At 41.9% G+C, this 20,468-nt stretch overlaps 1 protein-coding gene across 1 annotated transcript in view; it reads left to right on the top strand.

Annotated features, from left to right (window-relative positions):
* The window catches only part of Galntl6 (polypeptide N-acetylgalactosaminyltransferase like 6), a 767,544-nt gene that overhangs the window by 629,150 nt on the left and 117,926 nt on the right, over positions 1-20,468 (top strand). Inside the window, exon 8 of the mRNA XM_059244461.1 lies at positions 19,436-19,553. Coding sequence (XP_059100444.1) covers positions 19,436-19,553 — 118 coding nt within the window. The remainder of the gene's footprint in view (positions 1-19,435; positions 19,554-20,468) is intronic.

Here is a 20,468-nt window from a genome sequence, read left to right as displayed (position 1 = left end):
GCCGGCACACTCTCTTCCTCAAGTGAGAAATCCACCTCCTGGAAGTCTGTCAGCTAGAGATTCATCAGCAGTGCTCTCAGTAGGGTCTGTGAGGCTGGGGAGGGGAAAGGGCTGCAGCAGAGAGATACGTGGCATAAACAGATGTCTGGTCTGGAATCTAATGGGAATGAGCCCCCTAAAAATGAGCACCAAAGGGAAATATTCCCTGCAGGGTTTTTGATTCACTCATTGAAGTCTCAGTCCACACCACTAGGACAATGTGTCAGAGGCAGAGGAGAGCAGAGCACATGGGGTCGTCCCAGCATCGCATCTCCTTTGAGACTACAGCCAACACTAAAGCTTTAATTCTCCCGGATTCTATCAGGACTCGTCACATGGCTGGGTTTCCTTATCTTTGTAGCGCAGGCAGACATACCTGTAGCCCACGACACTCAGCAAAATGAAGGACTTTCTCCTCTTCAGCTCTAAAAAGCAGCCAACATCATGACCACACAGGGAGGAGAGCATCCTCAGAATGTGGTTGTCTGAACCATACAACTAGAATAAAGTCAGGATAACAACATCGGAGGCAAAAGGTTAAGGACAGCTAACACCTGACGACAATGAATCATGAACAATGTGAGTGTGTGCGTGTGTGTGTGTTTTGCATGTGTGTAGAGGGAGTTCTCAAGTACACTTGCCATAGATTTTTGTCTCCAAAAGGTATACTGACAAATGTCATGTTTCAAGGACCAGAGCAGCATCCTCTCGGCTGCTCTTTGAATTATCGTAACACAGCAGTGACAAGAACAACCGGGAGGTCGGGGGTTCTATTCTATTTATAGACAAAATTGAATGTTTCGAGTCAGGTGGTGACCTAGTGACTGCAATTTACAATTCCTGAAGGGATGTATAAATAGGTAAATGATTCCAATCCAGGAAAGCCCCTAGCAACACAAACACAATAATCCTAGGCTCGTATAGCTAATTCCACCCAGCTTCACCAGGGACCCAGCCTTCAAGTGGGCCAAATACTTGAAAGACCCTGTTTACACTTTATCTCTTCTACCTCTATGTGAGCTAGAAAGGGAAAAAAAGATAATATTTGAGGAGATAAAAAGTCTATGAATATAGGAAACAAAATCACCTAAGGAGAAGAAATCTGATCAGTCAAAATGTTAATTTTCTGCCTTTTTATGCAGAGAGAACTTACTTTCGAGGTGCATCTTTCCTCAGAACAATGCATCAGTGGGTTTGTGGAAGCTCTTTAAATTCCAAGAACTGTTAAGGGAAATAGAAATATAAATTTATTCTTCTATTATACTGGTAGAATATAAGAGAGGAACCTGCTGAGACCTGTTTTCCTGCATTAGAACCAGCCTCTAAAACTTCTGTCTGAGGCACCTAGTACTGGATACTCAAGGCACCCAGTTTCTACATTAGAATTTTTGTATATCATCCTTTGAGCTACAGAATCAGACAAGATTATACACAGAAGGCTTGAACTCTTGTGGGTTATTACACAAATCTAAAACACTGTGTACATATGTTTTATTTTCTTTTAAATTCAAGCTAAAAATGGCACTGAGCAAACAACCAGAGGATCAAGATTCTTCCATGGAAAATGTGTTGTGGTCATTACTGCTCAGTACACCATAACCTGTCAAGTTGATAGATGTACATGGCAACCTCGTAATTTGTAATTGTACCTTGTAAACCTCACCGGCTGGTCTAGAGTCCAGACAGCAATCACCAAATTCTTGGATGGATCTGGTGATGTTTCTAGGCTGAAAGATGCACACTGGGCTTGAAAAAGTAGAATACGTGAATATGTAATTTTTTTCCAGTTAGAGGAGGAGAAAAATGAAGTGAAAAGATTTTCTGTCTGTCCATTATTAAGTTTAAAATGCAAATCGTTACGCAGACAAGTTGAACGTGATGAATGCCAATATCTCTTAATGTAATTGCCCAAGGTAGGTAACAAGGAAACTGGCTGAGGTGTAGTCCTCTGAGTGCAGAGGTGGAACCGTAAGTGTGGGTACATTTAGTGGCTTGAAGAAGTGTGCTCCAGGGGACACCCGCTACAGGAAAGGGAGAAGGCTTAGGAAAGAGTGGAGTGAAAAAAAGCGTATGATTGAACAAGAGAGATCTGAAGCATGATCCCTTTGCACACCTTATGGTCCATGTCAAAAGGGGCCTGTCTTTCCTATTCCTGTGTCAGCCACCGGCGACAGCTAGAGGCAACCTGGGGAAGGGGCTGAAAATGCTCGGGTTTCTCCTGTAGGCTGGTAGTATATAAACAGTATTCCTTTAGCAAAGAGTGATCCGTGGCAGAAGATTCCTGGAGCTCCAGCAGGGAGGAATGAATTCCAGCAGGAAGAAGAGATCTGGAGAGAGGACCAGGATGCCCAAGGCTGAGATGATGTGGACCTGGGCATTTTAGTACCACTTTGAGCACCACTGAGGAGCTGATGTTAGAAATAACCCACCATTTCCAGTACTTGCCACGCAAATTACAAATCTCATGCCATATTGTAAATTCCTCAAGGAAAAACTATCCTGTGGTTGTCCTATCTCTACCACTTCTTGCAAAACGCTGTGAGTTTGGTATTTTCTCAACCTAGAAAGTAGAAGAGAATAGAATGAAACAGAAAGAGGAATGGTTTCCAAAAATGATCCAAGTTCTCTGAAGAACGTAAGGCTCAATACTTAACACATCCCAGAAAATGTACAAAGTACAACCCCACTTATCTACAGCAGAATCACACTGAACCATAGAGAGCTACCATAGCGATCTACGCTAAGTGTGTACAATCCTTCTAATCACCCTGATTAAAGACCTTAGCCATTCCACAGTGCAAAGGCATCAAGAGAAAAGTGAGCACCTGGGTCTGTGGAGGAAAGAATAAAAGGAACTGGCATAAGCTGAGAGAACTTAGAGCCTCCCTCAGACAGACACACACACACACACACACACACACACACACACACACACACTGCCCCCCCCCACAGACAGACAGACACACAGGCACACACATACAGACATACACACAGAGAGAGACATACACACTGCCCCACACACACAGAGACATGTACACTGCCCCCCACAGATACACAGAGAGAGAGACACACACACACACACAGAGAGACACACACACAGAGAGAGACACACACACAGAGACATGCACACACAGAGACACATACATACACAGAGACACACACAGAGACAAATACATACACACAGACACAGACAGACAGACAGACAGACACACGCACACACCTTGTTTAGCACATTGTTAATTACCTTCTAGGAATGAGACAGGACCACAGTTTGTCTGAGAGGAAAGAAGCACAGCTTCCTAATCCAAGGACAACTACTAGTGAGCATTAATAACTAATAAGTATTAATTATGTCATTTGTGTGCCCTTAGCATTAATAAAGGTTGTCTACGGGAAGAACCCCCCTTCAAAAGAAACTTAAGGTCGAAAATTCTCCAAACGTAGCTTTTGAAATCCCATGGGAACAGCTCATTTCATAGAGGCTCTAGGAAATGTGACCTCCCCTCTCATCTCCACGGACTGTTAACAGTAGGAAAAACAGTCAGCATCCATGGTGAGCTCAGTTACACCAAGCACACTTCACACGAACTAGCATTTTAACATCATGGTGCCATCGCTGCCAACTCCAATTGACAGACAAGGAAACTAAGTCACAAAGAACAAGCTGTTCTTTTATGATACGTCACAGAAGAGTCTGGTTCCCAAGGCTGTACTCCAAATGCTTGCTTTGTGCTCAGTGCTTAGTATACATTCTCAACACCGCGTACACTTCTTCCCAATGTAGTCTGAGTTATAGACGCCTGTGTGTAAAGACACTACACTAGCATGCTGATATCTGTCTGCCACCATCTGACAACCACACTCCCGTTTCTCTCTGGAAACAGCAGCCCCTCCAAACCCATTCTGTTTCTCTTCTTTGGTTAGAATGAGACTGACTCAGTCCTCTACCTTGGAAGTGAAGGACGCGGCAGTCCACGCAGAACCTAGTTCGTATATTCTATGCAAAGACATCCAAGGAGATGAAATAAACAGCCATTCACAAAGCAGACTGATGTTACCTGCTTTTCTTTCCTAATTTTCTTCTCCCCTCCCTTTACTCCATACAGCACAGCATTTGCTCTGAAATATTTACACGGGTCTCCATGACCTTTCTCTCACCACCACCACCACCACCATCATCATCATCATCATCATCATCATCTCATCATCGTCATTATCATCATCATCACCATCATCATCATCATCATCACCACCATCATCATCATCGTCATCATCATCATCACCACCATCATCATCATCGTCATCACCACCACCACCACCACCATCATCATCATCATCATCATCACCATCATCATCATCATCATCACCACCACCACCACCATCATCATCATCACCATCATCATCTCATCATCATCGTCATCATCATCATCATCATCACCACCACCACCACCATCATCATCATCATCATCATCTCATCATCATCGTCATCATCATCACCATCATCATCATCATCATCACCACCACCACCGTCATCATCATCACCACCATCATCATCTCATCATCGTCATCATCATCACCACCACCACCACCATCATCATCATCACCACCACCACCATCATCATCACCATCATCATCTCATCATCATCGTCATCACCATCATCATCACCATCATATGTCTAAAAAGGAGACCAATACACACGCCCCAACCACTGATAAAGTTAAGGATCATAAAAACCATAGCAATAAAAAAACTCAGCAATCAGAGAACTCACCCTGGTGGTGAAGACAGGAGAGCTGGCAGACTGACCAGGACCAGAACCAGGGTTATGAGTTGGCACACCCCAACATCCACCCCATCTGTGACCTGCTGGAGCATGTGAAGGGACTGGTCTTACAGACCCAAAGTTGCAGGATCTCCATGACACAAGGCAACCACAGGATATCCAAGAGGAGTCTCAGGGAGGGCCCAGCATCGATAGTGCGGCAGAAACCAGAGGCCTCGAACCAGACCAACGAGTCATTGCAATGAACTCATGAAATAAATAGCCATTCACAAAGCAGACTGATGTTACCTTTTTCAATGAAAAGTGAAGATAATATGGACAAAAGGGTTTACCATGTGACTCATTGTGTGTCACACTGTAGCTCCCATGATATTTTTCCCTTTTTTTCTTTTGTTTTTCTTTCTTTTTTTTCTCTTAAATTTTATTTTATTTTATTGAGGGGGCGGGGGGAGTTGCAAGGGCAGAGGCCAGATACAAAAGGGACAAAGAAATGAAGGGATTGAGATGCGTGATGTGACAGACACAAAGAATCAATCAAAAGAAAGTTTTAAAGAATTCATTAATCAAAACAAGCCCCTTACTATTTCAATCAACCTCCCCTTTGCTCCCTTTTGCTGAAATTGTGCATATTTTTGTTACAGGTAAGTTTGAAACTGAATAGTATTGTTTTCTTTATATCTGCCCCTCCCCCCAAAAGCTATTTCTCTCATATTTTGTAGCACTAGACCATGTCAGGTAATATTCTTTGACTCGGGCCTGGGGCCTGTGTGCCTTCACTCTTTGGTCCCTTTATGGAGAACAGTTTTATGGGTTTGATACAGAAGGAAAAGTTTGTTTCTCAGAAGTGGTAGTTGTAACAGAACAGGTCACTGGATGGTGACAGCTACACAGCAAAGCAGACCTTTCCTGGTTGGAAAGATGATCAGACAGCCCAGGCAAGCCTGTGATAACAATAATGGCTCTTGAACGTGGTTTGGGGTATGGCTTTCTAGAAAAATGTAGTTAAAACAAGAAAACACTCAGAAAGTACTGTATAATACATCCTACCCGTAGTCCAGCATGTATAGTGTTCTTGAGGTCCATTTAATACATTTCTGTGTTGGCATTGGGTTTGGTTATCTTTACAAATGATTTCCAAGCACGTTTTAAAGAGGGGAAGAAAATCCTTACCTCTGTGTTAGACACTTCATGTCATTTCTCTGAACAAAATGCCCGAGAGAAACAACTTAATGAGTGATGGGTTTATCATTGTCTTGTGCTTCCAAAAGCACCATCCGTCATGCTGGGAAGCAGAGAGGGCAAGGCAGTCCCTGTCAGGGCAGCTGGGAAGCAGGGAAGGGAAAATGCTGGTACTCCGTGGGTTTTCTCCTTTCCCCTTTTTACTTCGGGGATAGTGCCCCACACACTTGGGTCTGCTCTTCCTTTCCCAGTAAATCGTCCCTAAAAACGGCCTTATAGACACCCCAGTAGGATGTGTGACTATCCCCAGGCATTCTGAGTTAGGCTGACAGTGAACAGTACCCATTACAGCTCTTCTTCATGGAATTTCTGCCAGGATCCCTCTCTCCTTCCCGTACCAGGCCTTGACCCGAGGCTGGCTTTTGAAAATGGCCCTCCATCATCCATCACCCACTTCCATGTTTCAGTCAGGCGATGACGAGCTTTGTTGGACTTTCCCCAGCTTTCTGTCATTCGGCTGTCTCCTGTAGGTTATGCACATGATGAGTGACAGGAACAGGTTTGCCAACCCTCCTGTGTCTAGATCTTCCTGAGCAGAAAATGTCCCCAGCAGAGAGACTCACTGGTGGGGACTACACTGAGTCTTTCCTCCCTCCTTCTTGTTCTGCATGTTGTCAGGAAAGGAAACGTCAAAGGCTTCAGACATTTATGGTCCAGTCTTCACAGGCACACTTTCTAACCCAATAGAGCAAATGAGAAGATTCTAGTATTTCTCCAGTGGTGTGTGTGCGTGTGTGTGTGTGTGTGTGTGTGTGTGTGTGTGTGTGTGTATGTGTGTGTGTAATATTGCCTATTTAAAACTTATTTAAGTCACACCCAAAATCACCTAACAAAGCAAAGGACACGATTGTTTCTCTGTGATTTCTTAGGAAAAACTACTGAAGTTCAGAACCTTCAGTTTTTCTGCCTTCTTTCTTTCTGCTGATCCTACATCTTCTTCTAGATAACGTAACTCCTCACAGGCCCGTTCCACCTCTTTAGCGGTGTTGGGAGTCAAAGCCAGGGCCATATGCCATGCTAGGTGGGCTCAGTACTAGTTGTCTACATCCTCAGCTGAGGTCAGCATTTTCTAGCAAAAAGAGAAACAGAGATAAAGAGAATTTGAGGCTCATTTCTGCCATGGCAGCTTTGTTCTTTGTTTGTTTGTTTTTGTTTTGTTTTTAGAATAGTGGCCAAGTTGCATTTTGATTATATGTATACTCTATGCCGATCTGTAGAGCAGAAATAGGAAGTAATTGTGGACTTAAAAAAAAACAGTAGAACTATGAATGGTAACACCATCTTAGACAAATGAATTTGATGAGTTGTAGCAGGCTTTCCCCTCACCTCAAATTAGTAACAACTAACGGAAGTTTATTCTTGTAATTTTCTGTTCATCTCAGTTATTTTTGACATTATTCATTTTAAGTTATTCTAGGTTGGCTTGATCAAATCTTAACATAAAACCCCTCCTGAATATTCAAGACCATCTACAATATAGGGAAACCTTAAGTGTAGAAAAATACCCAACTATCCAACCAGATAAATTAGCCTTCGGGACAGAACAGTATGTTGCTTAGCCAAAGTGATTTCCCCAGGAAACGACAAGAATCATTTTCGGAACTCATGTTCTTGGATTGCTTTGAGGACCTGCAAAGGAGTCAGACCAGAAGCCTCACACCATTGTACTGAGGTCCTCCATACATTGTGATGTCGGCTTGACCTTCTCTGTTTCCACTGAGCCCACATCTTCTCTTTCATTGGACGACACAACTACTCATAGACCCATTCCCCCTCTTCACTCCACATCAGTTGCTAAGTCTGTCAATTTTACCTCAGAGGCAGTCTCCCATCCCTCTTCATCCCCACAGCACTAGCCTAAGGCCTCCTGGTCTCTCACCCAGACTGCCAGTGTCTTGTAACTGACGCTGCTCTGTTTCTTTCAAATCTTCCCTCTAGAGAGCCACCAATGTGTCTTCTCTGTGGTGGTTACACGTCTCATTACTTCGACAAAATACGGACACCAGTTAGCTCGAGAAAGGAAGTGGTAATGTGGGATGACAGTGTGGGGATGCTCTATCATGATGGGGAAGGGAAGATGGCATGAGCAGCTATGGACATTGAAGGGAAGAGCACGAGGCAGCAGACAGAAACCCCGTGTTCACAGTCGGGAAGCAGACAGAGATGAATGCAGTCACTTGCTTTCTCCCTTTTTTTCCTGCTTATTTGGTCCAGGGCCTCAGCCCATGGGATGCTGCCCACGTTCAGGACGGGTCTTCCCTCCTCCTCCGATAAATCTCTCTGTAAACATCCTCACAGACTCACTAAGGGGTATATCTCATGGGTAATCCTAAACACAGTCAGGTTCACAGCGAGCATTTATCATTACCTTATCAAAAACAGAAGTGTAATGCGCTGCTTCCCCATTTAACATTCATCTAGGTTACATAGCATGACCTTGTCTCAAAACATAAAGGAAGGAAGGAAGGAAGGAAGGAAGGAAGGAAGGAAGGAAGGAAGGAAGGAAGGAAGGAAGGAAGGAAAAGAGAGATGGAGAGAGAGACAGAGACAGAGACACACAGAGAGAGAGAACAAAAAGATTGGTCAGTGGCCCTTGGTCACACATTTTCTGGGATTCATAGACCTTCAAACCCAGGACAACTGGCTAACTGAGGTACCTATTAACATATTAAAGTTGGCGCTGGCCACCAGCTTCTCCCAGCATCCCTCAGTCCCTACCTGTTACAGGGTCCTCCTGGCTCACATAATCCACCCTGTACCTTGAACTTCTCCACCCCAGGGACTGGACTGGGCTACCCTTCCCCCAATGGCTCTTCCCTATATAATCTAGCCATTTTGACCCTTCTGGCCTTTTTGGCCTTTGGTCTTTTGGCTCCCCATCCTCTTGACTCCTGGTTCTCTCCTCTCTCCTCCTCCCTCCCCTCACATGGCCCAGTCCAGTCTGCTGGTCATGTCCACTCTTCCAGATGTCTCTGCCTCTGGCTCTTTTCTCCCTTATAGTTATAATGAAAACCTCAACTCCTTAGGAGCAGTCATGTTCTCCTTTTATTTTTTCTATTCACTACCTAAGCATCTACAATTCCCTCAAATCTTTTTGCAGAATTCTGTGCAGCTATACTTATATACAAGAAAGAATTCTCCATGAAAAGAATAAGAACTTTACATCTCAAGTAAATGGAAGCAAATCCCTAATTTGGGGCAAAGACCCAGGGCACCCACTTATTTTCTCCTAGCCTGTGGGATCCACTGTGGGCTAAAGTTCACTCAGCACCAAGCAAGGAAGAACAAGCAAGAAAGCTCTGTGGTCCTTCAAAAGCCACATGGCATCACAATTCCTCTGCGTCATACCTGTGGGTCACAGCAATAGGAATCCCACCAAGCCAAGGGTGGAGACACAGACACCACCTCTCATCTCTCAGTGGGAAGAGGGTTTAAACACTTGTGATCATGTTTCACAATTACCATAGAATCAGGGCAAGACGGAAGTAGAAACAGAGTACAACAGCTGTACTCTCTTCCTCTTCTGCCCCATTTAGTGACAGCGTGAGTTCTAGGACAGTCAGGGCTACACAGAGAAACCCGCCTAGAAAAGAAAAAAACAAACAAAAAAACAACAAAAAAAACCTCATAGGCTTTTATGCCTAACAACATTTTCCCACATTTCATTTTCTTTGTGTTTCATTTGGTTTTTGGTTGTTGTTTTTTTTTATTGTTATAGTTGTTGTTGTTGAGACAGAGTCCCTATATGCAGCTTAGCCTGTCCTCAAAATCTCAATCCTCCTGCCTCAGCTTCATGAATGCTGATATTAGAAGCACGCACCACCCCACCTAGCTTTCTGGTTTGTTTTTTAAAGGAATTAAGGCCGTTAAGCAGATATATCATGTGAATTTACTGAACACTGAATAGTTGATAAGGTATTAAAAATCTAAGCCACATTTAGTCAATTCTGGCTTGATATAAAATGCCATCAAATGAAGCAAAGATTTCTTTCAAGTTGCAATCAGCACTAGAGAGAAAAAAGCGTATTTTGCATTCCTCGCTAAGATAAAGGGGCAACGTTTTCATAAGAAGGAACTGTCAGATGTTTATTAAATAAATGAAGCATAAAACAAGCTTCCCTGTCGTTCACCCATGCTTAGATTTTAATAACTAGCATTTATCCTGTGAATGGAGAGTTATATTTGTACCCAAGAAGAAAGGCTCCCCCATTCCGCACTGGGGATTTTTAGCTTCTGAAAAGTCTCCAATTACTGAGGAAATAAGTAATTTGCTCTGCCATTTCACACCATAACTGTGTTCCTTTTGATGTCAGTATTGGTGGGAGTACGGAGAGCTTGGACCAGGCACACAGAACACAGTGGAGAAAGGGCCTCTTGATGGTGGAAGGGGAGGATGAGGGAGGGCCTGACCCTGGCAGGTTAGAAAGAGGCACAATGCAGAAGCTGCAAGGCGCTGGCATTCACTACCATACTACAGTCACCCGAGGGATCCCCGCTACATCAAACATGGGTTTCGGGGGGCGGGGAGATGAGCATCATGCTGAAGACAAGAGATGCAGGAGACAGTAGAGTTCTAGATGAACCCTTCCCTGTCTTGATAACACTGCAATCCCACCCATGCATCATGTAAGGGGAGCAGGAGACCTTTGCCAAGTGCACGCTGGCATTCAAAAAGTGAATTGGTGGTCTGCTGACAACATCCAGGCCTCTATATGGGTCAGTAAGTACAGTGTTAGCAGATTTTTTTTTCAATTAAAAAGTAGGGAAAAATAAAGGAACTGAGAGAAGAGCAAGAAGACAATAGAGATGCTGGAGATGATGAATTGGCCTCGGCCCGTGTCTAGAGGACTGAATCTCAGCCCCTGTGGAGAGCAACAGTAAGTTCAGAAACCAAAGGTGTCGTGTTAACAGCAGGGTCTGTGAACTCCTGAACCTGAGCACTGTGGCTTTGGAGCTCAAGCACAGAACACACTTTGAGGTACTGCACGCAGAAGGGGTCCTCAGGGGCTGCCTCCACAGAATGGGTCCACCATGAGCAGAGCTGTCTAGGGAAAAGTGTGAGGAGGAAAGCAGACCCAATAATGAAGTAACTTCCAGATCTAGAAATCAAAACACACCCAGACTCATTCCTGCTCGTACAGTCAGTATCCCAGGTCACTCTAGGAAAACCAGGTGGGCAGGAGAATGAGGCTGTTTGCAGGCCTATAAACCCACTGCGACCACATTATTACTGTAACACGGCTCCCAGGGTTTGTATCATTTAAGCCACATGAAGGATTCATAAAACAATCACCCTGTAGTCTCCGTCATTGTATTTAATAAGAGGCCATGAGCAAAATTTGTGGTCAACTGAAAATTAGAAATTAAAAAAAAAATCCAATAGAAATTTTGGGATAATTAAACAGGTTCTATAATTTTATGTTTTTTTAAATCCAGGACTAGGGTATAGCTTCTATGGTAGAGTACTTGCACAGCATGGGAAAAGGTCTGAATTGGCTCCCTGACATCAAAATTAACTAATTTGTTCTAAAAATCTAATCCCAGCCCTTGCTGGGTGAAAAATAAATAAGACAGAAACTCGAAAATAAGACATCATATTCGCATTTTGAAAGGGGCAGAAGTGATTTAAGAAAACACCTCATTTGAATTTTGTACACCCTGGAAGAGGTTTCATGAGGGGACATCTTAGGGTGGCCCCAATCAATTGATCAGCACACACCCCATTAAAGATTCAGGTTAACAGGAAGCGCCAGCTGTACCCACACAGGTGAGTCCATCTTTCCACTCACTTGGGAATTGATCTACCTCAAGACCTAGCCATACCACTCTTGGGCATATACCCAAGGAATGCTCAATCATACCACAAAGATACATGCTCAGCTATGTTCATAGAAACACTATTTGTAATAGCCAAAACCTGGAAACAACCTAGATGCCCGTCAACTGAAGAATGGATTAAGAAAATGTGGTACATATATATACACAATGGAGTACTACTCAGCAGAGAAAATCAATGACAGCATGAAATTTGCAGGCAAATGGATGGAACTAGAAAATATCATCCTGAGTGAGGTAACCCAAACCCAGAAGGACAAAGATGGTATGTACTCATTCATAAGTGGATTCTAGATATAAAGCAAAGAACAATCAGACTGCAACCCACAGAACCAGGGAGACTATATAGCAGGGGGGACCCTAGGATGACTGTGGCTTATAATAAGTTTTGGTTTTACTCAATTACTTGACAAGCCTCAATGAAACATTTCACTATTAGGATAAGAATTTATACTGTATCAAGCTGATAACAGAAAAATAAATAAATTAATAAAAAAATAAAAATACTTTTAAAATTAAAAAAAAAGGAATGGGGAAATAGTCCTCTTCTGGGTGAGGCTTTAGCTCTCACTTACACACACACACACATATCAATTTAAACTGCAAAAAAGTAGTTGACAGATGCAGCATCCTGTCTACCTAGAAGAATACAACTGGAAAAGTGTTTAACACGTTTTGTCTATTCTCTTCCTGTGCCCACTAGGATGATGTGAGTATAGCTTTTTTTGACTCAGGGAGTTTTCCATTTTGTCACATGCCAAACTACCAAAGACATGCAGACAGGAGCTTCTAAGCACTTCAGAAACAACAACGTGACTGAAACGTCAAGCCAAGGCCATCAGACTGCATTTGCTGATTTAAGGCACTACATAAATTGTACATGATTTCGTCTGTCAACACTTTATTTTTTTTTTTTTGTTTTTTTGTTTGTTTTTTTTTTTTTTTCTGAGACAGGGTTTCTCTGTGTAGCTTTGCGCCTTTCCTGGAACTCACTTGGTAGTCCAGGCTGGCCTCGAACTCAGAGAGATCCGCCTGGCTCTGCCTCCCGAGTGCTGGGATTAAAGGCGTGCGCCGCCACCGCCCGGCTTCGATACCCACTCTCAGGAGCATCTTCTATTTTAAATACGAAGCAGATAGCAAAAAGCATATGGAATTTCATAAAAGGTTTGAACTCCTAACATAACATGTATTTGTGTGTGACAAGAGCAAACTGATAAATCATGATACATCATAGTGAAATTATGTACCATGACTTACGATTTTGTTTTCCTCATCATTTTATCCAAAGAGCTAAATGGTTCTATCCCTGCCAACTGTTGATATGACCAGTTGGCCTCGTTCCCTACTAATACTTCTAACACTAATGTTTGCCTTTGTAAATCTAGAAAAACAGAACCCTCCCCCTCTTTAGAATAAAAGCCTTCCACTTTTGTCTTAAGTAGCTCTGAATTCAGCTCTGCACGGCAATACACCCCAGGATATGAGTGGAGACAACTTTAAAAAAATCACCCCGGGCCAGTGAGATGGCTTAGTGAATAAAAATCCTTGCCACCAAACTTGAGAATTCAAGTTTGATCTTCAGAACCAACATGGTGGAAAGAGAAAAACAATTTCCCCAAGTTGTTCAATGATCCCCACACATGCACCATCCCGTACATGTATGCAGAGAGAGAGAGAGAGAGAGAGAGAGAGAGAGAGAGAGAGAGAGAGAGAGAGAGAAATACATAAAGAAAATAAAATAAATAAAATAATAAGACTGTATCATTTCTATTTTAGAAATGAATAACTAACCAAAGCACTGTCTCTAACAATGAGTAGCATCACTCACTGGTTGCATAATACAACTGCTAATACGTTCCTTAAGAGCTTGCATCTCAAATAAGTTCTGCCATGTGCTCCCTATGCATGCACGACAACACATCCCAGAAACCAGGAGGTTAAAGCCATGGGTTTGTTGGTCCACAATTCCATGGGTCATAAATTAGACACAACTCAATTTGCTCTGTTGGTTTCTCTTAAAGAGCATGATTAACTCCTACTCGGTTAGCAATTAATTCGTCTGTTCAACCACAGAAAGTTCAGCTTACTGTGTAACGTGAATTGCTAATAGGTCTTTTAATAAATAAAAAAAAAAACCAGAACCTGATATTGGGGTGAATGCTGAAAGATCAGAGAGACAAAGGAACAAGCCACCTCTTACCTCTAGGACTCCTCAGCCTGAAAAGCTTTCCTCAGCCGAAAGACTTTAGTTCCTGTCTCCTCACACTTTATATACCTTTCTCTACCCACCCATATCATTTCCTGTCCCAGCTTTCCTAGTGCTGGGATTAATGGATGTGTGCTTCCCAAGCAAAGGCATGAGATCTCAAGTACTTGGGATTATAGGCATGTGACTCCCAAGTATTGGGATTAAAGGTGTGTGCCACCACTGCCTGGCTCTGTTTCTTTCCTAGACTAAGTCAATCTCATGAAGGGTGGCTTTGAAGTCACAGGGATCCAGACAGATCTCTGCCTCCCAAGTGCTGGGATTAAAGGTGTGTGCTACCACCTTCTGGCCTCTATGTTTAATCTAGTGGCTTGTTCTGTTCTCTGATCTTCAGGCAAATTTATTAGGGTAGACAATATATCACCACATTCCTAGGAGACAAAACAGTCAGTATTAACCCAAGTAGGAGAATTATCCCATGTGTGCCCATGGTCATTCACATGATACGAGTCATCTTCTGGCTTGGATGGAGCTGGATAAGATAAGATAGTCTGCTGTAAAGTCTCACAGGTGTGACCACTGGTCCTGATTGTCACTGGGGCCATTTGTCTCTGACAGTAGAGCTCAAGTTTCTTCACAGGGTCATGGGCTTCCATAACTAGTAAAAGGGAACAATCCCCAGGGCATATGCTTCTTCCTGCACCACATCTGTTAACATTGGAAAACCAAGATACTCGGCCAACCAAGTCAGGATGAGAAGGTACCATACAAGGCATGGATAAAGGAAGCCACGATTCAGTGGGGCCATTATTGCTTCCATCTACCGTCAGGCTCTACCAACGACAAAATACAAGAAACCTGAGCTGTTCATTTTGTTAACCGGATCACTTCTGAAATCCGTCCGTTGCTTGAGAAGTCATAGAATCCATCACTCCTAGGATACAATCCAAATGACTAATGCCCCTGAGAAAGAAATAAAGAACATCTGTTCGCTGCATTTTTTAATATTAATGATGAAATGTATTCCTGTCTGAAAAGCAGAAGAGGTATAAAGAAAGAAAAAGTACGCACGCGTGTGTGCGCATGTGTGTGTGTGTGTGTGTGTGTGTGTGTGTGTGTGTGTGTGTGTGTGTGTGTGGTGTAAATGCTATCTGGCGCCTCCTAGAGGTAGAAGCAAGAAGTATCATGATGCTAAGACATTTACTTGGTGCCTGGACTTGCTCAGGGGCTGAGACCAGAAGACCATTGCCTGATTACTCAGGTCAGCTGACTTCAGGCTTATGCTTCCAGCTTTAAACTTCATCGCTCACACTGTTCTTTCCATCACCATGTTATCCAGGCTGTTTCTCCCTTGATGCAGGCATGGAAACTGTTCAGTGCAAGCAGACATTTCTGTAATCGTCATTACATTTCCCCTCTGTTTCTCCACCTTGGCTTTCTAAAAGATAACTCTCTCTCAGCTCAGGCTCATTTCACTCTTTGAGCCTGGAATGATCAACTCCTTGCATAATATAAGGGTGGCAATATTCTATGTCCTCCCTTTACTATTTCATATTACTGGACAAAGTTAAATTACTCAAAATAGTTTTAAACAGTCTTCTCAAAAATCTTAACTTAAGACGTGGTTTGTCACTTAAAAGCCCTTTTTGCATTTTAAATAACATTTGCTCTGCAACTGAATTCTTGTTGAAATAATAATTATTACTATTTTAATTATAAGAGTTCTGAGTCGTGGACCAACTAAAAATGTCTGCCTGTGTGATGGAAAGTCCCATGGGCTGCCTTTCCGCTGATTGACTTGGCTTGACTGGGTCCTGAGGGAACGTGGGTCGCTTCATTTCTGATCGAATTCACAATGCAGCCCACATGTCCAGAGATTTCACTGTGTCCACTGAAACGAAAGGGAGCTGAGAGCCAGTTTATTTCCTAAGGCGCCAAACTGGCATTTCCTTCACATTACTGGATCTAGATTTTAATTGTTTGCGTATTTTAAAACATGTATTTATTTCTCAGTGTTTTGTATGCTTTCGTTTCTCTAATCCAAAAGGTTATGTGGCATGTGTTAAAATTCGAAATCATACTCTATATGCCTAAAAATTTGAGAAAAGAGGTAAAAATTTTTTTAAAAAAACGCCCTAGAGAAAGCATGTTTCAATTAAAACTCCACCATTTTTTCTGAATATGTGAAGTAAAGAATCAATACATGAAATGGAGAATGGTAGGTAGTTTGGCAACTCCTTATAAAGACATAGCATTCAGAAAATGTCCTAGTTTAGAAGATAAAAGCAGCCACACGTTTTGAAATGTACATCTGCAAATGAGAACACAGAGTTCGTCACTGCCACCAAATAAAGAATGGTCCCAGTAAACTTTTACATGATAGCCTCAATAATTTAAAAGTGAACCAAATTTGGAGCATAGAAAAAATTGCTGTAGAAACGGGAAGCTATTTAACCATATGTAAAAAGGAACGCATATTTATTACATAGCTCAATAGCGTTGGTATGAAATAGAAAACTGACTTCCATTAAGTATGCAGAAAAGTCACATATTTCTATGCCATGGAAATAAAGAATCCTCATGGCCACCTTAATTTCAGAAGTCATCCCAGGGATGACAAACGTTTTTAATTGCAAAGCGCGAGGACTGATTTGTGATACTGTGAACAGTGCTTGTAAGCAGCAGTCATGTGTCACCGGGACACAGAGCCACAAGCCATGCCTCCAATGTGTTCACATTCCCACAGAAACAAAACAGGAAGAGGGTTAGGGAGAAATCAGGCAGGAAGTAGACAGGCCGATGAGAATATGAAGAACGGGACCAACCGGGAGTTCTGAGAGACCAGTTTTTACTCAAAATAAAAAACAGAGCAGAAGAACATGCAGAAAATAGTTGACTGCTCCTGTTCGTATTCCAAGGAAGAAGACTGTATGACGCACTAAATAAACTCTTTACTGTTGGATGGAGCAGGAAGTACCTACCTCAGTTCTTCTGGCTTCGGTGCCACATTACCTGGAATCAACTCCTTTGGATCAGAAGTGAATCCACAGACTCAGGTCTACAGACAAATCACAATGCTAGATTTTCTCTGGAACTATTTAAACCCAACAGAATACAAAATGGTGCTCTGAATATTATTTCTGCGTTGTTTGTTTGTGTGTATATAGTTCATGTATTGTTCATGTATGTGCATATTGTTTATGATGGAAGTTTATTACTGAAATGTTTTCAAAGCATATTTACTTCAAACTATGAGCATTATAATGCGGGGTGCATAGCATGCAGTGAAATGCGTAACAAGTGCAAAAGCTAGAGAAAGAGAAATGGAAAGCTGCTATCAAAAACTTCAGTTAGGGGCTGGAGAGGTGGCTCAGCGGTTAAGAGTACTGGCAGCTCTTCCAAAGGTCCTGAGTTCGATTCCCAGAAACCACAAGGTGGCTCACAACCATGTATAATGAGATCTGGTGCCCTCTTCTGGCATGCAGATGACCCAATTGAAAAGCCAGGCATATATACATACATACATACATATATATATATATATGTATGTATGTATGTATATATGCCACTTTGAAGAAACCCACTTTTTCAGGGAGACAGAGAGGAGAGGATCTCGTGTAGGCCAGGCTGACCTAAACTCATTACATAGCTGAGGATGACCATGAACTGATCCTGCTGCCTCTGCCTGCCAAGAGCTGTGACTAGAGATGTCACTGAGAGTGCAGCCCCAGGCTTTACGCACGCTACACCCCCCACTCTACCTACTAAGCTACATCAGCCACTCAGAAACCTACGTGAGGTATGAATACACAACTGGTGAAAAATTTAAAGCCAGAAACGGTTATAAACACTAGAGTTGGAGAACACAAGGAAACCAGAGTGGTTATAATCATGACACAGAATAGATGCCAGAGCAAGTAATATCACCAGATATAATAAAAGCCATTTCCTAGTTATAATGAGGCAATTCATCAAAAGCACAAAAATTCTAAATATTTCTGCACTATTAACAAGGCTACAAAAACATGACATAAAAAAAGCTGATAGAACACCAAGAACAAATAAATATAGAATTACCCTCATAAATTTCAATACTCTTAATAATTGATGGCTTCATTTGAATTTAATTTATAGACAGATTAACCCAAAATATACTATTCAAACTTTTGAGAAGATCATTTTAAACAAGATTATTGTGCTTGCAACAAAACTACTTACAATTAAATAATTTCAGAATTAATTTCTTTTCCCCAATAGCTCTAAAATTCAAAACTGTTAGTGACTTATAACCCAGCCCTGAAGAAGTAAAGGTTACAACTTAGTGATATGATCACTGGGAATTTGCACCCAATAAATAGTACAGTCTTGAGTTGTTCCAGCTTCAGTTATAATTCCACTTCGGAATGCGGTGTGCAGAAAAATGGGGGCGGGAACAGCTGCTGGAGAGAGGAGTGGAGTAAGGGACATCTGATTCTAAAAATTCTATTCCTAACAAAATGTAAATGTTACATGAGACTCTCGATATATCCTGCGCACTTTCCTAGGGAGAATAGATAAATCATTCTTCTAGATTTTTGGTCCTGTCAATTATATAAAATCTACACCTTCAGAAATATTTCTCCTTGGGCTAAAAAGATGGGTCAGTAGTTCAGAGCCCGTATTACTCTTCCAGAGTACAAGAGTTCAATTCCCAGAATCCTGTCGATGGCTTCACAACCACCTGTAATTCCAACACCATGGGACCGGGCCCCATCTCCTGGACTCCCAGGCTCCAGAACATGTGCATATACCCATACATAGATACACACAAATACACATAATCAAAATTTTGTTTTTAAAATCTTATTTTATCCTATATTCTATTTCATAGTCTCTAAATAGGACATGAATTGTATATAGTAGATAGGTGCTCAGTGAATAAATACATGTGAGAGATTAAATCAGAGACATTGCCTATTACATTTTCACCATTATTCTGTCTAAAAGATCTCTCTCAACTTAAGAAAAAGCCATAATAATGAGTACTATTTCCCAACATATCAGTCACTGATAGTAATGTATTTCTTTCTGATGATAAGCAAGTAGCCAAGTATGATTCTGAAGGACCTTTGCTGTGTCAAAACCTGGATTGCAAAGCTTAATATTCACACAGATTTTTTCCCTACATCCACTTCAATAGGAAATGCAATAGGAATTCTACATTTACCTATAGATAACCACGCTAAAAAATGATGTACTTTGACCACTAAACCAGATCATGAATTTCAAAGCAAAATACTACTGCCTTTAATGTTCATAGTCCTTTAAATGTTATCTATCTTGTGTCTTCCAGGTCTCCTGTTATGGCTGGGGGTCTCTTCGCAGTGGATCGAAAGTGGTTTTGGGAACTGGGTGGCTATGACCCAGGCTTAGAGATCTGGGGAGGAGAGCAGTATGAGATCTCTTTTAAGGTAAGACCGCCAGGCTGTCCTCAATTTACAGGCAATTCTGATAGAATGCGTCACCTGCTTTGTGATCTGTGTTGTAAGTTGGAGCTATTCCTCCCAAGGGAACTTATGGAAGAGAAGCGACTCTTTTCCAGTGTTATAGTGAGTCACAGCCATGCTACATGCAAAAAGAAACCATCCAACTCCTGTTTATAGATGAGCAACTCGGTCTACCTACATCGACTGCTCCCCTGACAAAGGCATTTGTCCTGAGTGCTTACAGGATAAAGGACAGAAGAGTAAAGCTGAAGAAGGGAGACAGAAATTGGGGTTTTGCCTGTCATGTCCAAACAAGAAGGAGCAATTCAGATTTTGTTCTCAACCAGTTATTCCAAAATTCCGGGAACTGATAATAAATTTAAAATATCAATGACAAATTGAAGAGTAAGTTTTTTATGTTTTGTTAAATTTAATTTTATTTTGAGGCGGGGTCTTGAACATAATCAAGCTGGCAACCCAGACTGAAACTATATAACCTCAAGCCTATAGTAATCCACCTGCCTCAGCCTCTAAAGTGCTTAGGATTGCAAGTGTGAGCAGTTTATTTGCAAGCAAGTCTTTCATTTATTTTATCTAGAATTGCCCATATTTCTACTTGCCTTAGTGATCAATTTTTATTTATTTATAAAATTCTGTGCTTCATTGTACATATAAATATATATTTATATCTTATATGTAGACAAATTTCTAAATGGTCTTATTAAATAAGAAACACGGAGCCAGAAATTTTGGTTAAAGCCTTAGAGAGATCAGGGAAATACAGAAAGCCATCAGCTAACCTCACCTCACCAACTCCGCAGCTTTCAAAGAACTTGGCTTCCGGTCTACCCAGGCTTATATGCCTTGCTTTTCTGCCCTGTCATTGGCTATCTTAGCCGA

The sequence above is a fragment of the Peromyscus eremicus genome, chromosome 17, assembly GCF_949786415.1.
Source record: "Peromyscus eremicus chromosome 17, PerEre_H2_v1, whole genome shotgun sequence".
NCBI classification, from domain to species: Eukaryota; Metazoa; Chordata; class Mammalia; order Rodentia; family Cricetidae; genus Peromyscus; species Peromyscus eremicus.
This window is presented reverse-complemented; position numbering and strand designations above follow the sequence as displayed.